Source organism: Cyanistes caeruleus, chromosome 3 (assembly GCF_971803275.1).
Source record: "Cyanistes caeruleus chromosome 3, bCyaCae1.hap1.1, whole genome shotgun sequence".
Taxonomy (NCBI): Eukaryota; Metazoa; Chordata; class Aves; order Passeriformes; family Paridae; genus Cyanistes; species Cyanistes caeruleus.
In genome coordinates this window covers 61,333,228-61,360,942 of record NC_141703.1, presented here as the reverse complement: position 1 = coordinate 61,360,942, position 27,715 = coordinate 61,333,228, and the positions used below count along the sequence as shown (strand labels likewise).

Below are 27,715 nucleotides of genomic sequence, written 5' to 3'. Positions count from 1 at the left end.
GATTACAGGTAACATGATCTGTTTTCTAAAGGTGATATTTATAGCTAAAGAGGAAATTCTGTTATAACAGTATCGTTAACAAACCAACTGAGCTTCAGGAAGCATACGACTGGCAAAACAGTTTGTGTCTCTGAACAGACTGAACACTCTTACAGCTAGAGGTAAACCATCAGAGATTTGGTTAGAAATCATAACAATACTGCTTCACTTCCATCTACCAAGAAACTTGCCCAAACACTTGGAAATTTGTGGAGTTTTTAGAAGTACTACTGTATTTAAAAGACTAATCAGTGAGTAAGTGGATTCATGTTCAATTTGCTTTTCAGTACCTATAAATTCAGTACCTAAGCTTGACATTTCCTACATTTGTTTCAAAGAAAGAGAAACACTAAAGAATCAGTAGAAAGTTACTTTATGTAGCAAGAAGGTCATCTTTTTATTGTGGGTCATTTCCCATTAGGTCATACCACCAATCCCATTACTGTACATTTCACAAAGATCCATCATCACTGACTTATACTGCAAATTATTGAGTTATTTATCCTTATCTATTCAGTTCAATTCCACACAGATTTAGTGCCCTGTTCAGCTAAGCAGTGTCTCAGAAAAGGACCTCTGTGAATCAGTTCTAACTGCTTAGGATAACCCTAGTCCCACAAAGCTATCCTCTTTGCTCACTAAAGACATTGAAGTTCAGAAAAATCTGAAAGTTTACTTTCAGCATTGCCTAGCTGCCAGAACATTTAAACACATTAAAATCTGCAAAGTTTCTAAAATTTCTACACTACAGCAAGCTGCCATAACCACATCACAGAACATATTGGGACTGGGCACTGTAAATTCCCAACAGGAAAGAGTAATCAGGCAAAGAGAAAAATATGTGAGAAATCATCAGCTTGTAACCTGTTAGCATGTTTACTTTGCTGAAAACAGCAGACATGAATTCTGGTTTGTTTCTCATTCTCTAGATTATGTAAACTGACAGAAAACTGTAGAGAATTTTCACTATTGGTAAATCTGTAACCATTTGGAAGCAAGTATCTCACTGCCCACACCAGACGGTACAGACAAAAACAAAAAAAAAAAAAACAAAAAAACAAAAAAAAAACCAAAAAAACAAAAAATCAAGAAAAACCCCAGTCTCCTTTTATCTTTGCTTTAGCCACTTCCTAGTGTAAAATTCACATCAAGGATATGGTTGTAGAGTTTTTAAGTCTAAAAATCCTTTCATACATTACCCAACCTAAAACACAGTCAAAATATGAGTGCTGGAAGAGGAGTTTGACACAAAAGGCAGGTAACTTACCTCTGTTGCTGACAAACGTTTATCACCATTGTCACTACCAACACCTGAATCTGAGTCTTTTTTACTTGGGTAGATGTCATCAATGCTAGATGTGAATAAAAAAATTAAAAATCAGTAAAAAGCTATCAAAGCATTTACATTCTGTTCTGGTTTCACTTAACTCTGAGCAAATTTCACACTATTCTTAATGGCAAAAAGTGAAATTGCCTAGTAGAGTAAAACGCTAAACATTTACAATCTGGTGATGGTAAAATAGATCAGATTGAATGGCTAGATAGTCTAAGGATTAATGAAACAACAGAAATCATTGCTATCAGCTTGCTTTTGTCTATACACTAGGCAAAAATGCTTAGTTACTGGCTAAGTAGCACAGGACTGAAGCAATTTAGCTATGGGAGAAGAAACCAAAATAGTAAAACTCAAAGCGGAGTCAACTGATTTAATTGTAACCATTGATCTATTAAAACAGAACTCTTATCTCCCTCAGGCTTGAAGTAATTATTAACACAGAAACCTCCTTTTGGTGCCTTAAAATAGACTTTGGAATTTAAGGTTTTGAGAAAATTACTGTGATGAGAGCAAATGTTCTCTATTCTGGTTTCATTACCCAGTACGACCTCTCCTCATTTTAAAGTGCACTATTAGATGGAATAATCAACTAACTTTTTTTTAAAAATGTATCTTATCATCCCTTTATCTTCTATCCTGAATACTGGGATACTGAAATCAGATTGACACAGCAATTTAAGAATGAAGCTTTATCAGTCTTCCCATGAATAAGGTATCTGATTCATTAATCCTAATCTTAAATTATCTTTTATGAGTAAACACTGAAGACTGTTTTGTAGAAACTGCCTTTGGAAATCTACTCAGTACCATCCCCTAACCCTAACCTGTACTCTTCAAAATGGCCAAAATGACATGACAGGCAGGACATGACATCCCTGACAATTTCCTTGTATACTAAAAGAACAAAACAGAAAACCAGCAGGTGTTTCCCAAATGGAACACCTATTCTTCATCCTGGATTCTTCTCACCTTTGACATTTATCTGATAGAAATTCACAAAGGGACCTCCAAAGGTACATGGAGGAAAACAATTTGATTCAAACCCTACTGAGATAATTCAAAGGGGGATTCCATAACAACTCTTGTTTTGTTTTTTTCCCAGGGTCTTAGCAGTAACATCTCTACTATTATTCATATCAACACTTTGTTTTCATTGAATACTTCTCTTCAAAGACATAATTCTTTCTCTGATTGGTTATATTACACTGCCCTTGTTAGCAAAGAAAGACTGGGCTAAAAGCTGATTTCCAGCCAGCTACGGAGATTCTTTTAGAAAGGAGCCGCTCTGTATCTGGTTCCTGTCCTTAAACCGTGGTACAAGATGCCATTTCCTACAAGTCTGATGCAAGACATGGAAGATTTTGCCTCATTTTGCTAACAAATCAGCATGATTCATTTTAAAAGCATCTCGACATTCATGCAGTTCTCTTTGTTTGACAGATGACTTTGGATGAATTACAAAAATAATTAAGATGTCACAAACATGCAACAACACCTAATGTAACTACCTGATTATTATGATCTGAAACACCAAGTGAGACTTTCATACATACCTCTCTTCCACAGGCTGTGGCAAATGCTGTGGTTCTATGGCATTAAGATACAGCGAGTCTGCTGTTTTAATCTGACAGGCTTGTACAGTCAGATATTTGAATATATGCACCTTACCCTTTGTACAAATCTGTGGGACAAGGAAAAATTAGGTTTATAACTAGAATCACAAAAAAGTTAATTTATTTCAAGTATCATTTAGTGTAAAACTCCCTGAAATTCAACTATCATTATAAATTTCACTTAAGTGAAATTAGGTTTTACCCTTTTAATTAATAAGTACTTCAATTATATACTCAATTATTTGTGTGTACCAGTATAAACACCCTCTGAGACTAAGAAATAAAAGAAAATAATGTATTCTACTTCAAAGAAATCCAAATTAACTTCTAACTTAAAAAGAAATATATTAAAATATATGGCATGCCCTTTTAATAACTATAAATTGAGTAATTATTTTTCAAAATTAGCGTATAATGACATTTAATGAACCAGTGTGCTCTTTATATTCTTGGTCCCATTGTTTTTAGTAGTGCCCAAGCATACTGATGATTCAATTCACCTTCATTTTAGAATTTTCTTTAAGTGCACACCTCTTGTTTTTTATTTTTTTAAAGGTAGCATCACTATCGACTATGAGAAGCATTTCCCCAATGTAACAAAAATTCTTATTTATTTCAACAGCTGCTGATCTACAACAAGTGCAGCTTTCAGAGAGGCAGTTTGAATCTACAGTGCAGTAAGTTAACAACAACAAAAATGACCTTAAGCAGCAAACAGAGGTTGCATTCATTCATCTTTATTACTCAGCGTGGCCTACAGTTCCAAAGAGGAGTTTTATTTCTTTGTGTATCACAATCTATAAATTTACACTATAAAGTGAAACAAATTTCACATGGATTATATTTTAGACTATCTGCATGTTTTTAAATTGAAGTTAGCAAATCACTGTAGAACCTTCTAGATTCTTTTTAACAGAAAGAAAAATTACCCAGTAAGTTTATCATTATTCTGTTTCAAAATTATATACATATTCCAAGGTTAACTTCCATATGCAGATGGAAATGACAAAAATAAGCAGCTAACAGAATGGACATCTTCTAGATGTATGTTGGTTTAACTGCTGTACAAATTCATATTGAGAATAGAGGATATTTTTTATGTCTTATTCAGATCCATCCTATGTCTTATTTAGATGTCAACAACCATCAACAGTCTGTGAAGACTGAAATTCAGAAGTTTGCAACTTCAGAAGGTGACATTTTATAGTCTAAAATGTGTTAGCAGCCATCCAATATTAAAGCATAGCTTAAATTTTAAGAGTTACTTACTTGTGCTGGTGGAGATTGTAAAGGATTATTCTCAAGCAGTAATACTTGTAACTGCACCATCTTTCTAAAACAAATTGGAATCACAAGCACTTTATTGCAGGAAAAGTCAAACTTTACCAAGGGAAGCTGTACTAGTTCTAAAAGTAATAAAAAGGAGAGAAGGTGTTATATCTGTTTTTATTTTTTGCATAAAATAATAAAATATTTCTGAATTACCCTTCTTTTGCATTCAGGAAAAATACAAACTCAGGGAGCAACAAGATCAACATTTATTCCATTTCATACTGAGAAATGAGAGTTGTTGTTATACAAGTGACAATAAATTCTAAGACAAATACTTTGAAATTTCTTTTCCTGAAACTCAGCTGACAGTTCACACACAGCATTCAGACATTTGTTTAACTTAGAAGTTGCCTAGAAGCATAAAGATACATTGAAGAAACCTCACACACTGCTCTTCAGTGGATACCACTGGATGTTATGTTCTGCAGACCCAAATGGAATAAATCTGAACACAAGGTAAAAGCTACTTTTTAATCACACCTATTCATATGACTAAAAATACTTTCAAAATTATAAGAAGAGCTACTGTAAAGATATTATTTTTGTCATTTGCTTTTACCTTGGGGTAAAACTTCGAGGTAATTTCTTCTGACATTCAGTTCTCTTAAGGATTTCAACTGGCCTATTTGCTGTGGTAAAGCTGTGATTTCATTACAGCTGACATCCTACAGTAAAACAGTAATAACAAATAATAATGAACTTTCAGCTCCTACATGTTCCATAATACAAGCATAGCTAACTTGCTATTATCATTGTGACATGTTATTAACCTGAAAAAATGCAACAATATGTCCGGTGGTTACAATGAAAAAAAAAAAATATATATATATGGGAAAATGTTTGCACACTACTTAAAACCAGACCAAATTCTTATCTGAAGAATGAGTTATTTTTGAAATTTAATTTAATTTCTACAGAAATATTCAAAACTACTTAAGAAGTTCTAATTTCTTGCTCTTTTCCTCATATGAAGAATTCAATACAGTGATTATATAACCAAATATGTTAGGATGAAATGTAAAAATCCTAGTGTGTGGATCTGAGTTTTTAAAAATGTTCTTGTTCTTCTAGATGGAATATTTAAGCAAAATAAAATAATAATAGAGCAATAGCATTTTGTATTGATTGTTACTGATGCTCAGTAAAGGCATATATTTGATCATCACAGCACATAGTAGTCCACAACAAAAAGGGACAGAGCTTGTTTAGCATCACTTAACTCAAGAAACTGCTATGTATGTGTATTAAAGATCGACCTCTTGGATTAAGTCAGTCTGCAATGAGACAATTGTTAAACACTAGCTACCATTTTCATTGCCAAATGGACATTGAAACCTCTGCTTACATCCCAGGCAACCTGCAAGTTTGAGTAATGTCCCAGTTATGCTGTCATTTCTGTACTAAAAGACGGGAACAGTATTTCACTGTATGAAAGCTAAAAGGGGCAATGCCCAATTTTCCTGAAAAGCCAACAGAATAGTCCTACTCTCTCAATTGTTCCAAATGGATTTATGAAGTATTTGAGAGCTCTTTGACTACAAAAGTTTGAGAAGCCAGATTTCCAAGTCATGTTTTTGAAGATGCTTGCTTTAATACCAGTCAAAAGCATTATATTAACTCCCTATCTTTGGGCCCAAAATCTAGTTAACAAAAAAATGATAGTAAAACCAAAGTGATCTGGCAATGCTTTTCCCTGCATCCAACAAGTTTCTTCTTGTAACAGAGTCTTACTGCCGCCAAGACTTCCTTCCCTTCTCAAAACACAGTCCGGAAATTACTGTAGCTCTTGGACAAGGAAATTAAAAATCCCAGCTAATGAGTGCATTTTTGCCCTGGCTGTCAGCTGTCACAAAGTTTGGTTAATTGTACTGTTCCCTGACCATTTATTTTTAAAGCTTTACTGTCCTATTTTTAATTGACAGTCTTTAAATTACTTCATAATTAGATACTTAATTTTTAGAGCACGGAATTTAAAGTCACCTTGTGGCAAAGAAACTCTAGACCAAGTGTACTTAGGCACACGCACCAGAACAAGTCAGGGAAAGAGACAGAGAATTCTAGAGGAAGCATCAAAAAAAGAAAAAGAAAGCTGGCAGTGTGTAACCTCAAAAACAAAGTCCACTTCCACTTACAGCCTTTCAAAACATCCTCAGTAAGAATGATCTGTTGTGACAGCATGTCAGCATTCACAAGATCTCTAGAGACAGGAGTATCCTTCATCCTACTAAACGCTGTAATCCAACTTGCTTTTTTTATTCTTTTGTTTGAATAACCATGGAAAACAAAGACTTGTAACATTTATTTGTAGTTATGCTCTTGACTATTATGAGTGTTTATGTGACAGAGACAGTGTTAAACTTTCTCATTACTTTGGCAGTAATGGAAGCAATGCTATCAAACACCTATGGTTTCCAAGCTACTGATTTTTTAAGGAATTATGCAACCAGTAGTTTGGAACTCAGCTTCAGAGACATTTGCAAGTAACTTAAGTGCAAACACTCAAGTTCCATGGGGAACTAATATTTGCTGATGTCAGACCTCTTGTATTAATTCTATTTTGTTCTCACCAGATAGGCCATGACCTGTCATGACAAGGCAATTTGTAAAAATCAGAGAAATGGAAGGTTTTTACTGAACATTTATTGAATTAAGGAAATTTAACATTCATTTCTGTGGAATGAAGCTGAGTGAGATGAAAGTAAAATCATCAACTCTTTCCCTTTGTTTATGATAATGTTTAAATGGCCTTAAAGCAATCAAATTCAGCATATATGTTCAGCAAGATAAACAGAAAAAAACAGTAAGGTATTCTAACTTCATATTAATGTATTTATTCATACACACACGGAAGTTTATTCAAACCATTCAAATTGAGGTGAACTTCCTCCTTAAGTAACTTTAAATTTGGGACTCCTGACTGAGCCATTATTCCTAAAAAAGCACCTGGGTTCCTTCAAAGCTTGTGACATAGAAGCCACACTGAACAGTAAAAAAAATTACACAATACATGAGCACATGGACCCTTTTAGGAAACAGCAGGCAGCACGTCCCTCATGGTCAGGCTGCTGTCTATGATCACATAAATGAGGTAAAAGACATAAATCCCAGGTGAGAAATTTGAAGGCTTCCACCATGAGATAGGAGCATCCCAGAGATGGAGAGGGCTGTTACCTGAAGAAGGCAGAAGTGCAATACTGGATGGAGAGCAGAATTTTACTGTACATCTGATATTTTTGGGTACAATTACTGAGCCATCTCTATCTAATTGCTTTCTGTGGCAGAAAGTAAGTTTCAGATTATCTTCATATTAATTTTGCACTCTCCTAGCTGACAGTTAAATTAAATTAAAGATTTTTTTTGCAGCAAGTAAAAGTAAATTTCCCAGCCAAATTTTTTGCCAAATAATGGCAATGTACTCTGCAGGGAGAAAAAATTATGTTACAAGCACCAAGGCTGCCAGATCCCTAAATTTAAAAAATACCTGAAAGTTTTCTGTATGTAATATGAAAGTTATTCTATGCTACAGGTAGGAAATTCATAAAAATACACACGTGTAATAGGAAAACCATTACCTATCCCATTTTGGAGGATAGAAGGGAAAATGCAGAGTTTATTGGAAAGATCTGATTTGAAGTAAATTATGCCTGTATCATTCTACAGTGACTACAGGAGTAAATTTTGTGTTAAAAAAGTAGCTAAAAAGAACCCTTTGCTGTGTATACCCAGATCTCACTGCATGAAGCTTGGGAAACATTTGGGGAACCTGAGGTTGCTCAGAAATGTCCTATTCATAGGAGAACTGCACAGAGCCAGGTGGCATCTCAGGGTCTATCCAGCACTGTGTACACACCAAAACAACAACACTCCCTGCCAGAGGGCTTCTGCTTGAATCCCATGCTATTCAGGCTGGCATTGCTCTCACACAGCTGAATTTTTTGTGCAACTGCAATATGACTTAATCCTTTTTGTTTATCTCTTTTACTCATTTTAGAACAATGATCACCTTATTATCTAAACTGCTCTATATTATACATGCCAACACAGATCCCCACTCTCAATCCTACCACTATTTGCTTCAACCAATACATCACAGTTATGTCATTTCCAGTTAAATAGTGCAACTCATTTCACTAGAAATGTACCAAACACACATGGTGGCATCAAAATGTGTAATCCCCTCATTTGAACAGACTCACGGCTCAATTTAACAAAAACTTGTTCTTCATTCACCCCCTCCCCTTTCCCCCCAAAAAACCTCCTAAACTACAAAGAACAAGCATCAGACCTTTTTCAGTTTTCATATATCTTCTAGGCCACCAAAGTGACACGTAGCTAGAGCTCTCATATGAAATGCTTTCAGAGCAAGAATAGTTTTGCTCTTCATGACAAACAGTAACACTGAAACTGTACTATAACTGGAAAGCAATATGAATGTCCAGAATTCCAGAATTTAAACACATGATGTGCTTCAACTAAACAAACCCAATATGCTTTGGGTATAATCAACATTGATTTCAAGCTTTTTACTTAAAAACTTAAAAAGTACTAAAGTACTTGAAAACTTAGAAAGTTTTACTAAACTTTCATTAAATTTAACTTAAATTATTTATAAAACTGGAACCATCACCTTTTACTGTGTCTATTTTAAGCACAACAAAAGCAGTGCTATAACCTAACACATTTTTAAGAATAATTAAATCAGAACCATCTGTGCAAATAGCACCAAACCCATCAGAGACACACAAAAATTTAAAATATTTAATAAGATTAATTTATAATGCTCACCAAACAAAACAAACTTGGTAGTCTTGAACTCAGTCATAACTCAGAAAGGAAAAGGTAACTATCTCCACCATCCTCATCAACAGCCACAACAATTGTAATATATAACAGAAGCCTGATACCACAGGATGTTGCTCAAGAATATCAGAAGGAAAAAGCCCCACAGTTGCCACTTCATACCACCTATGAAGAATTGATAGCAGGGCTGGGGCCTCAAGCAATGTTTTGAATTTCTGTAACATAATTTATTGGAGGAACTACTATTATAAAAACAAGAATATGATAATAAGGCACTTTCAAGGTACAGAAAAGATATGCAAGGTAAATGCTGTCCATGGAGGTACCAGCAGCTAGAAGGAAGTTAAAATATGTTTGTTTTACTATGCATACATTATCAGTGTCAAAACACAGTTTGTCAATTTGTATCTCAAAAGTTCTAAACAAACTAGAAGACTTATGTCATAAATAATTCAGAGTCTCAGCCTACATTTCACAGCAGAGGAAGAGGAAAGGAGAGAAAGAGAAGCATTCTCATATATATTTTCCACAAACGTGCAATTAAAATAATTTTAAGCTATAGTACTAAGTAAGTTTTGCTTTTTCAGACTGTCATTGACTGGACAATATATTCTAAATTATCTATCTAGAAACACTACTCATGTGGACAGCTTTGAAAACAGAAAGTGTATAATCATTTTGTAGATCTGTTTAGATGGGTGTTCCAGGAAAGGAAGGTTGCATGACAAATGTAGTGAAATAAAATGAAAATAGACTGATAAGACCAGTATCATGAGTGGAATGCAGTGTGGTAAGCAGATAGTAACAACACAGAAAGGAAGCAGGAGGGGAGGGTGCTACGGCAGGGTACAACCTTGCAGAGCCTGGTGCCAGAACTCACGAACTCGATAGAGTGAAACAGGGAGCCAAGGGCAGGCAGTGAGCAAAAATAGAGAAGATGAGGAACTTTGAGCTTTGAATGAACTGAGGGCAGTGATGATGCTTAAAAGAGTCCTGAAGAACATAAAGGAAACTCTTATTGTGTTACTATTCATCACACCTGAGAAGTTAAAATCTTAAGTTTTGCAAACTACATTATAGTATTAAGCACTTGTTCAAATATATGTGAAATGTGAATTTTACTGTTTTTATTTAAACTCAGAAGAACTCAAAATAAAAAGTGAAAAAAAAGATCAGTAACATACCAATTCCATTAACTGTTTTAGCTGACCTATCTCTTCTGGAAGGGAACCTAGCTTATTGTTACTTGCAATTAAGACTTTTAGAGGAAGACCACACAGGCAAGCTGGCAAAGAAGAAAGCTGATTTCGACTGCAACAAAACAAAAATATTAAAAGCATCAGTGGTGTTCTACTGTATACTCACAAACTCTGAGAGCTGCAAAATTTCTTCATTTTCATGGGTCATATTTTATGCAGATAAAATTAAAATTTTCAAAGGCAATCATTAAGAAGACACATATCAGAAATACCTGATTACTGACTAAAAATATTGTGGAATTCACCACTCTGGAAAAAATGTATCAGTTTAACAGCACTGTAACAAATCTGTCACAGAAAAGCTGTTTCCCTTCCTAATGAATACAGGAAAGTCAACGGAGACAGCATTTTGCAAGTATTTAAACATTCCTGTGGTTTTATGTGCCATTAAAATGGATGCCTTTGTTACAGCTGAAAGACAAATATATAAATTACAGGCAAAATGGTTATTTTCTCAATTAAATTAAAGCACATTTATAGTTGAAGACTACTTGGTACGCTTTGTTCTGTGGTTTTGTGTTATTAACCCAGGTAAATACAGCAAAAATTTCTGGGACTACCAGCAGTTCATTTCCTTTCAAGACTCCTAAACTAGAGCTTAAAGATGACAAATGTCATGACCCTTTGTGATGTCCACAAAATTTAAAAAAATAATTTGTGGCTCAATTCCCAGAAGAAACTTTATGCTCATCAGAATAAAATAGTTATTACTCTCTCCCAGAATATTTAAAAGTTTTCTTAAAATACAACATTTTCTTATGATAACTAACCCATAGTAAAACAATGAATAGTAACTTAAAGTGGCACCCCAATAGAAGTGATTTTAATTATTAAAATAATTAATTTAATTAAATGTAATAATAATTATTATTAAAAGAATAAATTTTCTTCAGAAAGAAAAGACAGATGACTGAACTCCGGAAACACATGGCAAAAGTTGCCCTGTGTAATTTCAGTAGGAGTTGCAATATTGAGGTGAAACAAAGACAAACAAAAATCAAAATTCCACAAGTTTCAAAGCATTTCTTCAACTGTTAATCCAACAGTGTGCTACAAAGCTGAATATAGAGATGAATATTCATGCTCCACACAGTCTCAAAATGTTGTACAAAGCAAACTACTATCATATCTCTGTTGCACACACCAGGATACAGATGGATATCAATATCCCAAAGAAAATAAAAATGAAAAATCCAACTACTAACCAGCAGCAGCTGCAAAAAAAGTATCAGTGCTTATTGTGGAGCCAGGTTTCTTAATTCTAATGTCCTTATATAAGAACAAGACACGACTTCTACGAAAAATTACTTGGAAATTTTTTTTTCAAGTTCTAAAGAACTCAAATTGAGGAACCTTAGACTCTTAAACAGTAACCCTATACCACAGATCAGACACAGTTAAAAAATAAAAATAATTTTTAAGCTCCACAGAACTCAGATGTAGCCCACTAAGAGATAAGGAACATAACCAGGGCAAGTGAGTAATAAATCATCATTAGTTTCAAAGGAATTTCTTTAAATAAAACATGAACAGTATCCACCAAGGCCCAAAGACTATATATAGCTCTCTTGGCATCACTTTCCAATGCTATTTAACATATGGGCTCTGCTGGTAACAGGCAGAAAGATATGCATTTTAAATCTATTATGTATTTCTTGCCAAGAAACAACGTGGTTAGAAACTCAAGAATGTATTTCCTTGTTCAGACTGTTCACTACGTTCAAATAACATAGGGAAGGGCACATTCAAGTGAAGAGGGGATTTTAAATTGAGAGAAATGTCAATGTCTTAATCAAATGAAAAAAATCCCTTTATTTTGTCCAATTTACTGTCATATGTGATATAAAATCCATTACAGTTTTGTGATGACTCAGACAAATTCTATCACTACAGAGTTCTAATTCAAGGTCTCATTAAGTTCTAAGCAACTTAATTCTAATTCCTAAATTTACCAAGATGTTCTATGTATATTTAATGACTTAATGCTGTTTTTAAGTTCTTTATGTGTATCTAACAAATACTAACTCAAAATCTCAAGTCCTATTTCTTGTATGTGTGCACATACTCAGAACACACTATTCCACTTCTATTTTTAGAACCAAAATATTGGTCCACAGTGGTCAAAACTGCAGTACAGTAATAATATAGATTCATGGAAGATCCTCAGTGTTGATAAAACTGATGATTAAACCTTCATTCCTTGAATTTAAAAGGTCAAGAGCCACTCCACCCTCTACCCAGACCTCATTCTCACAAAGACTAGAGTGTTCTATCTTCACTATTACAGTTTTTACACCGTTAACTGCAAAGAAAACTCCACACCTTGCTCCAGCTGAGAAAGGGCTCACCTGCCCTCCATCAAGAGCACATGCACATTCACCTGCACTTGAACTAACAGCAATTCTCTGTACTGATAAGTATTCACACAGATTTTTCCTGGAAAGGAGGCAAATATGTTTAATTCTTTGCCACTTTCTCCTAAAAAAGACAGTAGCTATATTTCTTTCATAATATAACTATGCTAGTGATAGATATTGTATCACACTCTTCCATTCCATTCCCCATGGTGGAAAACATAAATCCTGTTTCTGCCCCTCCATTTTTTTAACTGCAAAATGTATGTCAAGCTTTACAAAATTTGTCATCGGAAGTGAATGAAAACAATACAACTGTTTGGATGCAATTAGGATTCTGGATTTGTTAGAAGATTAAGGGAGAGAACTGGATTAATATTGCTTGGTTTTCTTTTAGCAATTATTTTTACATTTTGGCATTTGCGATGCCTTCATACAGAGCTATCTCTGCAGCCAATGAGCTTCTGCATCACCTTCTCAGTAACATGAAAAAATGCACTCAGCTGTTCAGAACCTTAAAAAAGTGCAAACAAAAAAAAGCTTTACACATTTTCAAATAAACAAGAAAAATATGTCAGAGATAAACTTACCTCAAATTTAAGTAAGTTAGCATTTGCAAGTTTACTATGGCATCTGGTATAACTTTGATACAATTGTGGTATAGATTTAGTGTTTCCAGAGACACAAAGTGGCACAACTCCGTAGGAACTTCAGTTAACCTATTCTTGGATAAATCTGAAAAGAGGAAAAAGAGAGAATGTACATTTTTTTGAACCATTAGAAAGACGTGCTTTGAAAAGCTGCACTTCATTAAAGTAACTGAATAAATATAATTTACAGGGAGACAGCAAATTAGATCAGTATCTTTATTATGCAAAGTAAAACTAGTGCAAACTTTTACAGTTTTGGAATGGAACAGGCTGCATATAAAAGAGCAAACATTCAATTAGGATTTATTTGGTCTAGTAAAAAGTAATTATTTGCAGGACTCAATATGCAGAGGAAATAGTTGCAAGCAGGTTCCAAAGCTCATATAATATATCCAAAGATCTAGCCAATACAGAGTGAGACCTCTGCAAATAACAATAGCATTGAGAGAAAACAAGCAACCAGGATTGCATCTTTAATTTCTTTAAATAGATAGATAAGTAATTCAGGTAATTTTTCAAACTGACCTGTATTTACTGGGCCTAAACCATTCATAAATGAATGTAACCCAAAGAAACAGCGATGGTCTTCAAGAATGGATTTTATAGAAATACATACAAGGCAACAGTGATGGATTCCAATCCCTTAAGACACAGAACACCAAATTCCTTGTACCCACAGAACAAATTATCAGTTTGACTTTTGATCAGTTATTCATTCTTCATTTCCCATTCTAAGCACACAGACAGAAAGGAAAATAAGGAGCAAAAAACATTACTGAGTTTTGTTACTTAACTACCACTGTATGAAGAATGAGGTATCCTAAGTAGTACTGATGTGAACTCAGGTTATAAAATAACCTGAGCATGTCAGCATTCAACTGAGTCAACTGGGTTCAAATCATTGTTTAGTGTTGCCAAACAAATATCCTGAGAAACTACACAAATGCTACCTACCCATGTCACCAGCTTGATAACCTGACCTGAAGAATGGTCAGTCACCTGTTAAGTGGAAGGAACAGGAATGTACCCACACAAAGAGTTATCTGAAGGTAAGGAAAAAAACCCAGAACTTAATCTCACTTCACTGCTGCTATTTTAAACCTAGTACCTGATCCTTCAAAACTTATTTCAGAGCTTACTTAAACTAAAAAGGAAAAAGCAGCCAAAGTATGGATTATTTCCTTGGCTCTGATGATCTGTCCCCTGTCTTTAGGGCCATAAATCACATTTTTGCTTTTTGTGAACAAACAGGTAGAAGTCTGAAGAATTTTTTAACTTCCTTTGAAGTTTGCTGTGCAGAAGCACAGCTTAAATTCAGAGCTATCACCAGCCAGAAGACTTACTAGTTTTGTTTTTGTCTCCTGCAATGCAAATTGAAATTCAGCACATTCTATTCTTGCCAGCCTCCACTTTGCTTCACCTCACTGCTTCCAACAAGAAGTTGGTTCCATTATTCCATCCCCTACCAAGACAATTGTGATGGCCAACAGGAGCAGTAACTGAGAGCAGCTCTGCTGACCCTAATGGTAGCATGATTGAATTGAGCACCTCAAGCAAAATTATTCACTTCTAAGTTACTATACAACAGTAACTCTAATTGATCTGCATTCTCTTACCAAGCTTTGGTGGTGGTTAGATGCAGCATTACCTCAGCTTCTGCTTCCCCTCATTTCTGACATCAAACTAAAGCATTCCCTGTTGAGTAACTCTTACTACTGTTTCAAAGCAGGAGAAAGCACTTCATTGTTGCCCTGGTTTAGTGCTTTTAATTCTCTACTGTTTTCTATTTATCCTGAGAGCACTTGTTTAGCAGCATGGCATTCCAAAAGGATTCTGCTACCTTTCTAGCAATGTTTATTACCAGATATTAATAGAAGACTGCCACACTAACTTCTTGAATCATGCAGAGGCTATTCATATTTTCTTTGCAATCAAATTGTAAAACCTTGCTTTTTTTAAATCATGCTTTTCTGTGGTGACATTGCCAGGAACATCCTGCTCACTTTCTCCTTTAAAGCAAAAGGAGCAGCAAAATCCAGATGAGTGAAGTCTCTGTCTGGGGTGAAAATAACCTGTGTAGCGCTAGATAAGAGTGTAACAACCCATCCTTTACCTGATCCCTCTCCAATGATACACAGATCAAAATCTGTGAACACTAAAATGTTACCTCTTCTCAAGCTCCTAAAACTGCAGCCTGACACCTTAACTCCCTCTTCATGCCTATTCTCATTTATCTTCACATCAAATAAAAGACTGTTGCCACAATATTTAACTAACTCTTGAAAAATTCTAGTATCGCAAAAAAGCAAAATAGGAACTAGATTGACCCTGCTGCTAGAACAGACATTACTAACACAGTTAAATGCCCTTTTTTTTTATTATTTATTGCTATCTTTTGTACTCAAGGTTTTTACTCTGTTAAACGGATAAGAGAAAAACAAAAACCACAGATCATAACACACAAATCCCTTCCTGTCATCCACAGAACCATGGCTTATAGGACACGCTACATGCACAACAAAGGAAGTCAATTATTTGTTGCTGTCTAGTTTTCACAGTAAGATAACTTCAACATTTGTATCTACTGTTGCTTCCTAAATAATGATTATGCTAACAAAAATGATTTTTAAAAATCCGATCTATTCACAATATAAGGCAGAGGAATAAAAACTGCACATTTTGTTTACGCTATTGTAACATAACTTAATAGAAAGAGCAGAAGTGTGCCACTATAATTTACTGATAGAAGGTAACATTAATAGGAAATCTGAATGTCTTTGTGAACACAGTACTGGAATGGAATCTGCCATACAGAATTCCCATCACATTTTTAACTAGTGGTATCACTTATGCAAAAAAATAGACCTCCCTGATCATATGGAAGTTAAAGAAGGAAACGGACTGCTTTTATACAATCCTAGATTGAGTGTGAGCCTCTGAACATGATGCAGCTGTGAAGAAAGCTTAGCAGCTTTCTGAAAATTCCAACAGAAAAGCACATGCTGTAAGAAATTAAAAGGAAAACAGCCTGCATAACAGTTTTATACCATACGTTATAAGCCCATATAAACAAGTAGAGAAACCTCTGAAGTTTATGTAATTATTTTGATACTACTTTAAATGAAGGTACCATTGCCCCAACTTTCTGCATCTTACAGTATATCTGTACAAAACTCAGAGTTAACCTGAAATACAAGTTCCAGAATAAAATACAAAGGTTTAAGCTTTAGGAAACAGCAGAACCATTTAAGCATACTGAGAAAAACAGTGTGCATGTATCTCGGTTGTCACCATACACAAACTTTCTGAAAAATATTTTTGCTAAGGCATTCTTGGGTAATTTAGGGAAAAGGAAGAATGCAGAAACTACACTTTTAAACAGCTTGCAACAATACTTTTAAAGTACAGAAAGAACTAGTTGGCAAACCTTTTGTTTCTTCCTGCAAACCTTTACACTTCCCAAATCGCTAAACTACATCCTCCTTACATCACTACTTTGAAGAAAAGTTCTTGGTAATTACTAATAATGAAGTAAGTTACTGTACAGACTGGCTTTTGCTACAGAAATGAAAATTAACGGAGAGGAATTTGCTGGTGTTTAAAAGAATTTTGAATAATTTGCTTAGACTAAGCAACACAAGGAAGATCTAATTAATGAATCTATGATAGCAGACAGACATTTCACAGTTGCCAAGACAGCACAGGTAGGTTTCTCCTGAGGTCACTATTTCCTATAACTTCCATTATGAAATAGGTGACCCAAATACAAAACAATGGGGCAGGGGGCGTCCATGCAATGGAGTGAGCTTCCTGTTTTAAATGAAATACACCATTCATTCATTATTTGTGACACCAAGACATCTTCAAACTACATCTGGCTTCACTTCATCTTTCCCTGCCAAGAACAAGTTTGTTAGAACTCCAAAGTAAAGCAACAGAACACAAAAAAATAAGCAAGCCAGTTTAGAAAAATATTAGATAGAATCTTGATCTTTAAGAGTCAGCAGAATTCTGGCACAATGACACGGCTTTTGTATGAGAAATGTTACCATGCTGGAAGCCAGACAGGAACTGCACAAAATAAGCACTTCCTTAGCTGTGAGTGAACAATAAAAAGCAAAAAAGTTCACACTGGTAAATAAACATTTAACAGAAGACTCCAAGCCTTGTTTAGTGACTGGCACACTGCATGGCCAGGAACCACGCTGCCTTTACAGCACTAATTACTCACCCCCATCCTTGTGGCAAAACCTTTTCATTCCTACAGCTCTGACAACCTCCACCACAATGAAGTGCCACCACTGAGTAGGCCCTTCCTGAGTTCACAATTTACAGCCAGACAACCAAGTGCCACTATACATATATAAACTACATAGCCATGGTATAAAAAACTGCACTGCAGAAACCAAAATTATTTTGTCAAAATATCCAAAATATTATTGGAAATCAGACAGTTATATTTCTTTCACTAAAGCTACTGAAGTGCTCCAATTTTACTTTCTATTGATTATTATTAAATATCAGTTACTATTACGTTATTAAATTAAAATTGCAAACTATTCATGGGAGAGCTAAACAACTTAAGAGTTTAAACTGTAGAAGTAATTCCTTAAAAAAATATGCACATGCACTACTACATCATAAAACCTGACAAAGGACTTTAAAGAAAGTAGTTTATTAAGAAGAAGTGATTTACACATTTCAGATGTTAGACAAATTCACTGTAAGTTTATGTTTCTAGCACACAAACCTGCAATAGACAAAAATTGAAATTGTGCTATAAGCATCTATCCACTATTGAACAGGAAAAAAAAATAAATATGCATATATATAAAGTATCTGTATTTGCTATGAAGTTCTGAAACCAAGAAATTGAAAGGGAAAAAAGTCGCCCAAACAACCTTAATTCCAGCCCACTAAGTTCCTTTTTTTTCCTGTAGGATTCATCGCTTACTGAATAAAAGACAGGAATAATTTTGAAGAAGCTATTTGCATTTGCACTAAGATACCATTCAAAGTATTCAAATGAGATGTCTGAGATGCATTTGACAAGGAATTCAAACAATTCACTGTAAAAGCTTAAAAAAAATAGTAAGTTCAACCCTAATTTCATAATGCAAATAATAACATTAGAAAACATATAAAGAAATCTATAAAGGCATAACCACATGGAGCTCTGCTTTTTTACTGTAAGCTCCCCATAGTTTTATCAGGCTTTGAGGAAGCCTGCATTTTCTCATTAGCAAGGTACATCTTCATTAGGAACTGAAGCCTAAATGATGCAAAATGAAGCCAAATGATGGCACAGTATCTTGGACACCTTCTGGAATACCTACTTAAAGCGCACTTCAGATCTTTGGCAACGCTGTCCCCTGCTTTGGCAAAGAAGGCAAGTCATCTATGATCAGTGTAATTGCACCTATGAGAATCAATGAAATGTCAGTGTTCTCTAATGGAGCAATTACTTTGTTCCAGCCTTCCCCCTAAATAGTAGGAAAATTCACCATTCTAGAGACAAATGTTATCCATTAGTCACGAAAACACTAACAGAACTATGAAGTGCTACATAGTTTTATGACATGCCCTACAAGTTGTCATTATCTCCATACTCTTGGCAGGATACTTACTCGTCCTCTCCCTCTGCCAAAATTTATGAATAACATCCTGGGTGTACAGCCAGCTTATACTGCAGTCAGCAACTTCTAGGACAGTGATGCTTCATGAGTGACAAAGAGGCAGCAAAGACCTCCACTGCCTCTGGCATCAAATGCATTCTGCTCTACTCATGACAATTATGCCAAAAAAATGCATGGCATTTCTTCACTAAGAGACATTTCTATTTCAGCTATTTAGCAAACAGAATAACAAATAAAGAAGACAAAGAACATCCAGTAGAAAAAAAAATCTGCTTAACTATTAGAAAAAAATACCGTGACATAGTAATGCATAGGCTCGTTTTTCTTCTGAAAGTACAACTTGTATCAAATTAAAAAAAAGGGTAGCTCTGATGTTGATTCCTAGCAAAGTCATCATTATTGATCCCATAGTATGCAACAATAGCATCTGCATATTGATCAACAATGAGGCCAGATGTACAGCTGCCAACTCAAAATATGTAGAAAGTGCATCTGTCTCAGGCAGAAAGACAAAAACATACAGACCTTGCAAGACAAGTATTTTAAAGAGATTATGAAGCAACTCTGCCATCTCATACACTTGGCAAGCACTACTTTTGAGCACTGTCAGCATGTTTTCCATTTTCATCTGTCTCCCATTCATTAAGAACCAACATTAAAAATTTCCACCTCAAAGTTACCGTTAAATGAAGATTACGCTAGAGATGTAGGAAATTTCAACGTGATCATACGTGTACTTTTGTATCCCCTTTTCTTTTAATCATTAGATTTAACACATCAAAACACATCTCCTTTGCCACTGTGAATAGTACGTGGGCAAGTTAAAGGGCTAACACAGAGAGAACTAAATGCGGGATTTAGAGGAAAGCGGGGGGGAAAGCCCGGACTCAACAAAAACAGGCTGAGAACAGCAAATCGTAGAGCCTGGCAGGCATGTCACCACTAGAGGGGGCCCCGATCTCACAGACTTGGCCAACACCCTGCAAGGGTGTTCCTCCTATTGCTTCTTTCAGAGCCCATCCCCAGGGGATGAAGGGGGCAGAAACAGGAAGGTTTACTTTAAAACCACGCCTGGGCACTCGGGTGAACCTGTCACCCGCCCATCACAGTTTTCAAAAGATTACAAATGTGTCAACCATTACTGCAGGAGGCAAATATATACACTGATTTCCAACAGGGCTAAGCTCTTAAAAAGTCTGTTTTGAAATAGTCACATTGAAGTACTTTTCCTCAACCTTCATTCAGATGATGCAAGAATATAAGGCATCCTTGAACCATCTCTAGTACAGCAATAGCAACATTTGGCCAAAATGAGGATACATTTGACAAAGACCCTGACTGCATTTCACTCCAGTAATCCTTATTTACTCTATTCCATCCATCACTCCATAATGGAATACACAGCTGAATTTTCCACAGTGACCTGCAATAAAGTATGGCCAAATATAAGAAACATGCATCCTACATGTTTTTTTCTCAGGTAATGCCCTAACTAGCCCAGAGGAATCAATCAGCATAAATTGGCTCTCTCAGTGATCCCAAAATTTTGTGCAAACATCACTTCAGGGTTTTTTGCTTCCTCTGTGTGAAATAAGAGGGGAAGAAGAGAGCAAAAGGGGAGTATATTCTCATTATTATCTCCCTGGCACACTTCAGTTCCAACGAGATGAAAGGAAATTTCTCTGCAAGAAACATATTCAAGAGTACCACAAGTCTGAAAGAATAAAAAAAAGAAGGTTACTATAGCAGTCTGCTTCATTATTGCACCTACTTTTAGGTGCCAACATACAACATTTAAATTTCTCCTTTACCTTCCATTTCGTCCTCTTTAGAACAAAAATGGCTTGGTGTTAAGACTGACAGAAAAAAATCTTTGGGATATGAATCTGGTGTGAAAGCACACAAGATTCCTTAAAAACCAGACAACATGATTATTCCTACAGACCTCCATAAGTGTACAAACAGATGTGGACTATGGTGAATTGACCCTAGCTGGCCATCAGGTGCCCACCCAGTGGCTCTATCACTCCCATCCTCAGCAGGACAGAGGGGGAAAAAAAATAAGCAAAAGGTTATAGATCAAGGACAGGAGAGATCACTCACCAATCACCTTTGTCATGGGCAAAAAACAGACTCACCTTGAATAATTTGATTCATTGCCGATTAATAAAAGAGTAGGGTAAAGAGAAACAATAACAACTAAAATCACCTTTCCCTTATACCCCTTTTCCAGACTAAACCTCTCTAAGGACAAATATTTCAGCAGTAAGAAGAAATCTTCATTCAACTCTAAAAACTTTAAAAACTGCTATCCATCTCCCATTTTTAGCCTTTATAGTAGGTTGACTCAGAACAGTGGAGAAAATAACTGAAGTGTTTACATCATACACAATCCAGCTGAATACCTTTACTGTATGGAATTACATTTCCTTTATCTGCCTGAACTGCTCTAATTGGCACATCAAAAAAAATTTCACAGTGAACACCCACAAATAAGGGCAGGGCTTTCCCTGCCTTCTCTGTGGAAACAAAAAGTATATCTTGATACTGAAAAGTCCTCAAGATTAGCTTCAGCCACCACAGACACGTTTTAATTATTAGCATGGAATGATGAGAGATCAGATAAAATTGCAGGCTGTAAGAGTATATTAGAGATGTCTAAGAATTAAGATTTGGATTATGAAAATCTTTTCTGAAAGAAGAACAGTGACCACTACTTTCATCAAATTCAAAAGAGAAGTTGAAAAATATGTACATTTCATTTGCATGCATATAAATGAGCAAGCACACAAGCTACTTTCATTCAAGCAACTTCTACCTATTGTGAAAACTAGAAAAGATGTGAAATAAAACATGGTATTACAGTCTATCTGTAATAGAAGGCAGTGGACCTCTGCACAGATATACTCTTCCAATATCATCTAGTACAAATCTTTTGTTTCAGCCACAGAGATCTTTCTAAAAGCTGTCTAGTTTGGAAGTCAACACCTTCCACCTCCATGGGAGAATTCCACATGATGTTCTCAAAAACAGCAGGATGTAATCTAATGGTCTAGAACCTTTTCCAGCCCACAGACAGGACTACTAAGAAGAAACAAGCTGAAGGCAATGTCCAGGTGTGTTTTTCACTCCATTCTCACATTTAATTGCTATTATTTATTTTTTTTTCCTCTCAAGTTGTGAAGAAAGGACACTGTTTATGCTATGCATTACCTGCCTCAGTGACCTGCTCAAAGAGGAGTTACCTCACATTTACCATCTGGTATAAGTAGCACATAAACCAATTTCTGTGAAGTAGCTCACTTGCCTGCACTTTGAGGATGATTATTTTTCACACCTGACAGACTTAAATGCTCCATTTGTTTATTTAAAATTCATTTTACACATGAACGGTCTCACTGCTCTGTAAGAAAATTTGCTACAATTATGGAAACAAACAAAAGTTATTTGATCTTTGGGTATATCAAAGGCATGAGGGTGAAGACATGAGAAATCTACCTGATGCTAATTTACAGTGGCATGAAAGCAGAGTATTACTCATCTAATCACTTCCCTTTCTGTCTGCCCATCTCCCACGGATGTCAGGGTTAATCTACCTTATCTACATTATTCAGGTCTTTCTCCAGCAATGGTTCTTGAAGTCAGCACAACATAATTGTAACAGTTTATCAACACAAATCTGTTTTGTACCATGAAAGCTGACTTATACTATTGAGCACACCCTTAAACAATGAAGGAATTATATGTCTGTTACACAGGAGGTACAACATCTGAAAGAATGGCTATGAAATATTTCAGACTTCTAAACAGAACAGAAATACATGAAAACATTCTCAAAAAGTAAGGTAAAAAGAAACAAAAACCCTGGAATAAACAAATTAAGTTGTAATACATAATCAAAAATCAGACGTCTACTCCTAGATAGAGAAAAAAAAAAAAAAAAGGGAAAAAAATAATAAAAATACTTCTTTGAACTGAAAGCAAAATGAGCACAGTACATATTTTATCCATCCTTAAAAAAAACCCAAACAAACAAAAAACAAGTAGCTGGAACCACTAGAACTACAGACCTGTAATTTCTGTACTAAGATCTCTATCCTATGTAACTGTTCCCATGACCTTTTCTTAAGTTTAAGACAATGTTTCTCAACCTTATAATTTTTCTTTCCTTCATACTCAAAGGACCTTGCCTTCTTTGGGGAAAACAAAACCAAAACAGATATCCAGCATTCTGCTCATCGGTCAGGGTTGGATGTGTAACACATGCAACTTCTTTTTTAACTTGTTTTAACAAGTCATAGTTTAGAACAGAATTTTCATCTAATATCTTTACAAGATAAGACACATCAGATACACAGACTCCAAAAATACTTGGGAGGGGGAAGTAAAATTCACGCATACAACCTCTACTTATAAACAACCCAGTGCCTGTGACTGGGCAGGCAGCATTCACCTAATGTTTGCCATAGTTCTTGCTGGGGCATCATACAAGGGGGAGTAAGCCAGCAGGCCTGAAATCACAGTTAAGTATCAGTGCTATTGCTGTGTAACAACTGCACGGTATTTTGAAGAGACAAAAGAAAGCCTCCTTTTGGTCTAATTTCTTCCATTTGGTGTTTTGTTTGGGGGGGCTACACTTCACAGGCAGTCTTCTGAAAAGCACAGAATAATTTAACAGTCGTTAGTATAGCCTACTAAGCCTAGCCTAAAATTTCTGCTTCTGGTGCAGATTAATTTTTAGTTCTGTATTCATTTTCCTTTCAAACTACCTTTCATGAGGTCAAAGTTTCATTTTACAGCCTAAGCATTATCATGATAGTTTTCTATAAAAATGATTTTGGTCTGAGTACTCTTTCTGAAGGAATTCTGTTGTGCTTTGCTTCATCTTACCTCACACATTCCTCTTAGTCTGATGGCTTGTGTGCTCTCACTGCTGTAACACTGGGTTATTACAGACATAGATAGAAAGCACAGAAGGGACAGGAAAGTGTTAATTCACTATGCCATCCCTATCAATAATTAAAACAAAATGTAATGAACTACAGACTTGGAGGTCTTATCCTGAAGAGACTACAACAGCTCATTTATTTATGCCCAAATGACACCCCTGCAGGTCGATAATGAGGAGTCCTGTGACGTGCTGATGGACAGCATTATTCCCCTTCAGTTATCATAGCTTGATGGGCAGACACAAAGACTAAGCAAGATTCATTAGATCTCAGATTTAAGAAGTCTAGTAACTGCAGTGTAGTAACACTGTTGTTACATTAAAAAATAAAAAAACCCACAAAACCAAAACACCAACTTTTTACTCAATCTGCTTACTACCTGTTGATAAAATAGCTTTAATTAAACAGTTGGGGTTAAATTACCTCTGTCAGAAGACAATTGTCTTCATTGTACAAGCTGTGAAGCTGCTCAAATGGGTGACAAATAACATTTTGATACACATGCTGCTGCAAATCCAGGTCAGGTTTTGTGAAAAAGAAAATAAGGCTAAAAGCCTCAGGCCTAAACGTGAAAGATTTGGGGAATACACCTTAAACTGTGGCAGCAAAAAGTGCAAAAGATTTTTTGGGGAGGAGGTTAAGAACTTTTTGGCTTGATTTGTTTATCCAGTATATACATTTTAAAATCTTTACTATGAGATAAACTACTGACTTTTAAGTTTTCCACCAGAGGAGGTGATGAACCTAGTTATTCAGAATGCTCAACCTGCTAACCTTAAACTACCACTACCATTACTCAATGGCTAAACTTCTACTGATATCATTAATTCCAAAGGTGCAATTTTGAGTTAATTCAATTTTTAAGTCATTAATACACCGCAAAACTCACTGACTTAATAACATATTTTTAACTGTACCATCTAAACATTCTGTCTCAATAATTGTACATATTTCAAATGTACCACTAACAAGTTCATTAATATACAAGTAAAGAGATCCAGTGATGCTTTAGACAGTTTTGTGACTTTTCAGACAACACTAAAAGTCATCCTGTCAGGACTTTGAGTCTCATGACTCAATATCTCAATGTCAAGTAGTTCAGTCATGCCTAGGAAGAAGAGCTTACAGCTACTGAGAAAATTGTGGTTTTAATCAAAAAATTGCCTGGCATTCTCACATAACAATTTCTTTTCTGTACTCAAAATACAACAATCTCGCATTTTTATCTAACTCACTCCCAATTTGGCTTCTTTCTACGCAGAAGGGAAAAAAAAAATAAAAAAATCAAGAGTTCTCTAGAGGCGCTAAAATTTGTATTTGGACTTCTTCTGAAACCATTCACATTAATTCTTGTGACTGACAACTCTCCTCAGCTCACATCCCCTCTCCCTCTGTATCATCAAAACATTTAGATAGGAAATTCATTCTTTCGGGAAGAACTTCTAAAGAGATTCACCAGCAAATGTACAATTATAAATGCATTTTCTTTCAGGAAAAAAAAAAAAAAAAAAGGGCTCTGATTATGCAGAAATGATGAATCATTTCAACCAGCAATTTTTTCTCTGCAGAGATGACAATACCACATACCCCCATGTGTTTCCTATGCTTACTCAATGAAAGTCTCATCTCTGAAGTTTGTTTATTTCAGATTAGGAGATAGCAGAAAACCAGCTCTAACACAAAAAGCTTCTAATGTGGCTTGTGTTGAGCTGTGTGCCAGCACACCTGCAGATATACTGAAGGTGTTATTTGAGACTATTATTCCAGAGTTATATACTCTGTGCAAGAGAAGAGACAACTGTTGTGCTATAAACTGTCAGTTGCTGTTTCCTGTACACAACAGGATTTGATTTCACAGAAAGCTAATTTTAACCCTTGTCTGAGAACAGAAATATCTATTTTATACCATGCTCTTGTAACAAGTGGAAAAGGTTAAAAGGTTCTAAAACTTTGCTAAAAGGTCCATTTATGCTTTCAAATCAAGCACCTCAAGATTTTAAAATGCCGTGAAACTTAGGATATATTCTGTTAAAAGTCTACTATATCATCTGAAGTCTTTTGCCAGAAGCATTTGTGAATAACAACATCTCCTACAGCTTCTTCCAATGCCTGACATGCAGGAGGCTGTTTCCTTGATTCCACAGCTCACTTGCTACACAACCACCCACATGGATATGTAATGCTAAGGACAAAGCTGTCCTTTTAACAATTCCTCCCCTCACTTTTTCCCAGTGATATTCATGAGAACATTATTTTCTCCCAGTCATTCTTCTAAAAGACTAATAAGCAAGCTGGCTTCTTCTAGCTTCCTCTTGCTGCAGTCTTTCTGACTACCCACGCCCTTTTCTGCATGTGTTCCAATCTCAAGTCATCTTCCTTGAGCATGAATGGAACAGAAACTAACACAGAAATTTTATATTACACCATTACCATGCATAAAATAATGAAGAATTTCTAATCTGCACTGAAACACATCTTCTGATAAAGCCTCAAGACAGAATCAGATGGTTATGATTCGTCATACTGGTGGCTTGTGACCATCTTAACAAGTATCATATCCAGGCTTTCTTCCTTTACTAATTATCAGTGATGAAATCATAGCTTAGAGCTCCCACTTCACTTTGTGACCCTTTAAATTTTCTTCTGGAGCATTCTACACAGAGCAATAAATGTTTCCAGTGTAAAATATACATTGCGTGTTGCTGAAAATCAGTGTTCTCACCATAACGAAGTGCCACTAAATGGGGAAAAAAACCACCAAAAACAACACTGTGACACTTAGAATATACTTTGTTTCTACAACAAAGTTTCAGGTCACAGAACTGTTACCTACTTCAGCTGAAATTAAAGAAAACAGAAACAACCAATACCAGAAAAATAAAGAAGGGAAAAAATACCACCAACATTTCTGCTCCCAAATAGACTGTAAACCACAGCATGTTCTACTACAGGTTTGTACCAATGAAGTGTTAGGCAAGTATCTTCAAAACATATCTGCCATTACAAATCTTAGCTGTAATTCCAAAGATAAAAGCTATGATCCTTTGATAAATTATGCCAATAGCCAAACCAGGGGTTTATCAGTAGATTATTTGAAAACATGTGTATTGACAATTGTTACTAAGTTTCCCTAGGTCTGTTTTTTCTCAAACATCTAAAGAGAATCTTGCCCACACGCTTCCTTCCCCCCAGTACATCAACCATATCTTAATCAAGAAACAAAAAACATGTTCTTGACATCTTCCACTAGCAAAGCCCACTTCAAAAGTTAAATAAACCTCTAAAAAATAAGAAAAATTTATTTAGGCTTACTTTAAGTTTTGTTTCAGAGGTTAGTCAAGGTCTAAAGCAATGTTTATTAAAACAAATCTCTTTCACAACCTAAAAAATGCTTGAGCCAAGTATGAACAGATTAAATTCACTTTAATAAAGTATGCATATGTTATAAAGAAATAAGAAATATTTTTATATAAAGCATATATAACTGATAAATTTACTTTATAAACTAAATTATATGACATTCATGGGTCAGCAACTCCCCATCCACAACTCAGAGGTATGTACTAGTATTTCCATTTCATGTTGCATCTTTTCCAATGTGACAGAATCCATGCAAACAACCCTAGCAACTGCCATCAGGGAAGACTCATTTGTTATCCCACAATTCATTTTTTACTGAAAAACACGAAAAAATGTTTCAAGGTGGTATGTTAACTTACAAGGCTGGACACTGTAGCCAAATTCCAA

The 27,715-nt window shown here is 35.4% G+C and overlaps 1 protein-coding gene across 18 annotated transcripts in view; it reads right to left on the bottom strand.

Annotated features, from left to right (window-relative positions):
* Positions 1-27,715, bottom strand: part of LRCH1 (leucine rich repeats and calponin homology domain containing 1) — a 111,646-nt gene that overhangs the window by 49,021 nt on the left and 34,910 nt on the right. For all 18 annotated transcript variants that reach the window (XM_086881279.1, XM_086881278.1, XM_086881285.1 and 15 more), the window contains exons 2-7: positions 13,324-13,468; positions 10,305-10,431; positions 4,880-4,985; positions 4,258-4,394; positions 2,929-3,056; positions 1,307-1,391 (exon numbers count right to left, since the gene is read on the bottom strand). In XM_086881279.1, coding sequence (XP_086737405.1) covers positions 1,307-1,391; positions 2,929-3,056; positions 4,258-4,394; positions 4,880-4,985; positions 10,305-10,431; positions 13,324-13,468 — 728 coding nt within the window. The remainder of the gene's footprint in view (positions 1-1,306; positions 1,392-2,928; positions 3,057-4,257; positions 4,395-4,879; positions 4,986-10,304; positions 10,432-13,323; positions 13,469-27,715) is intronic.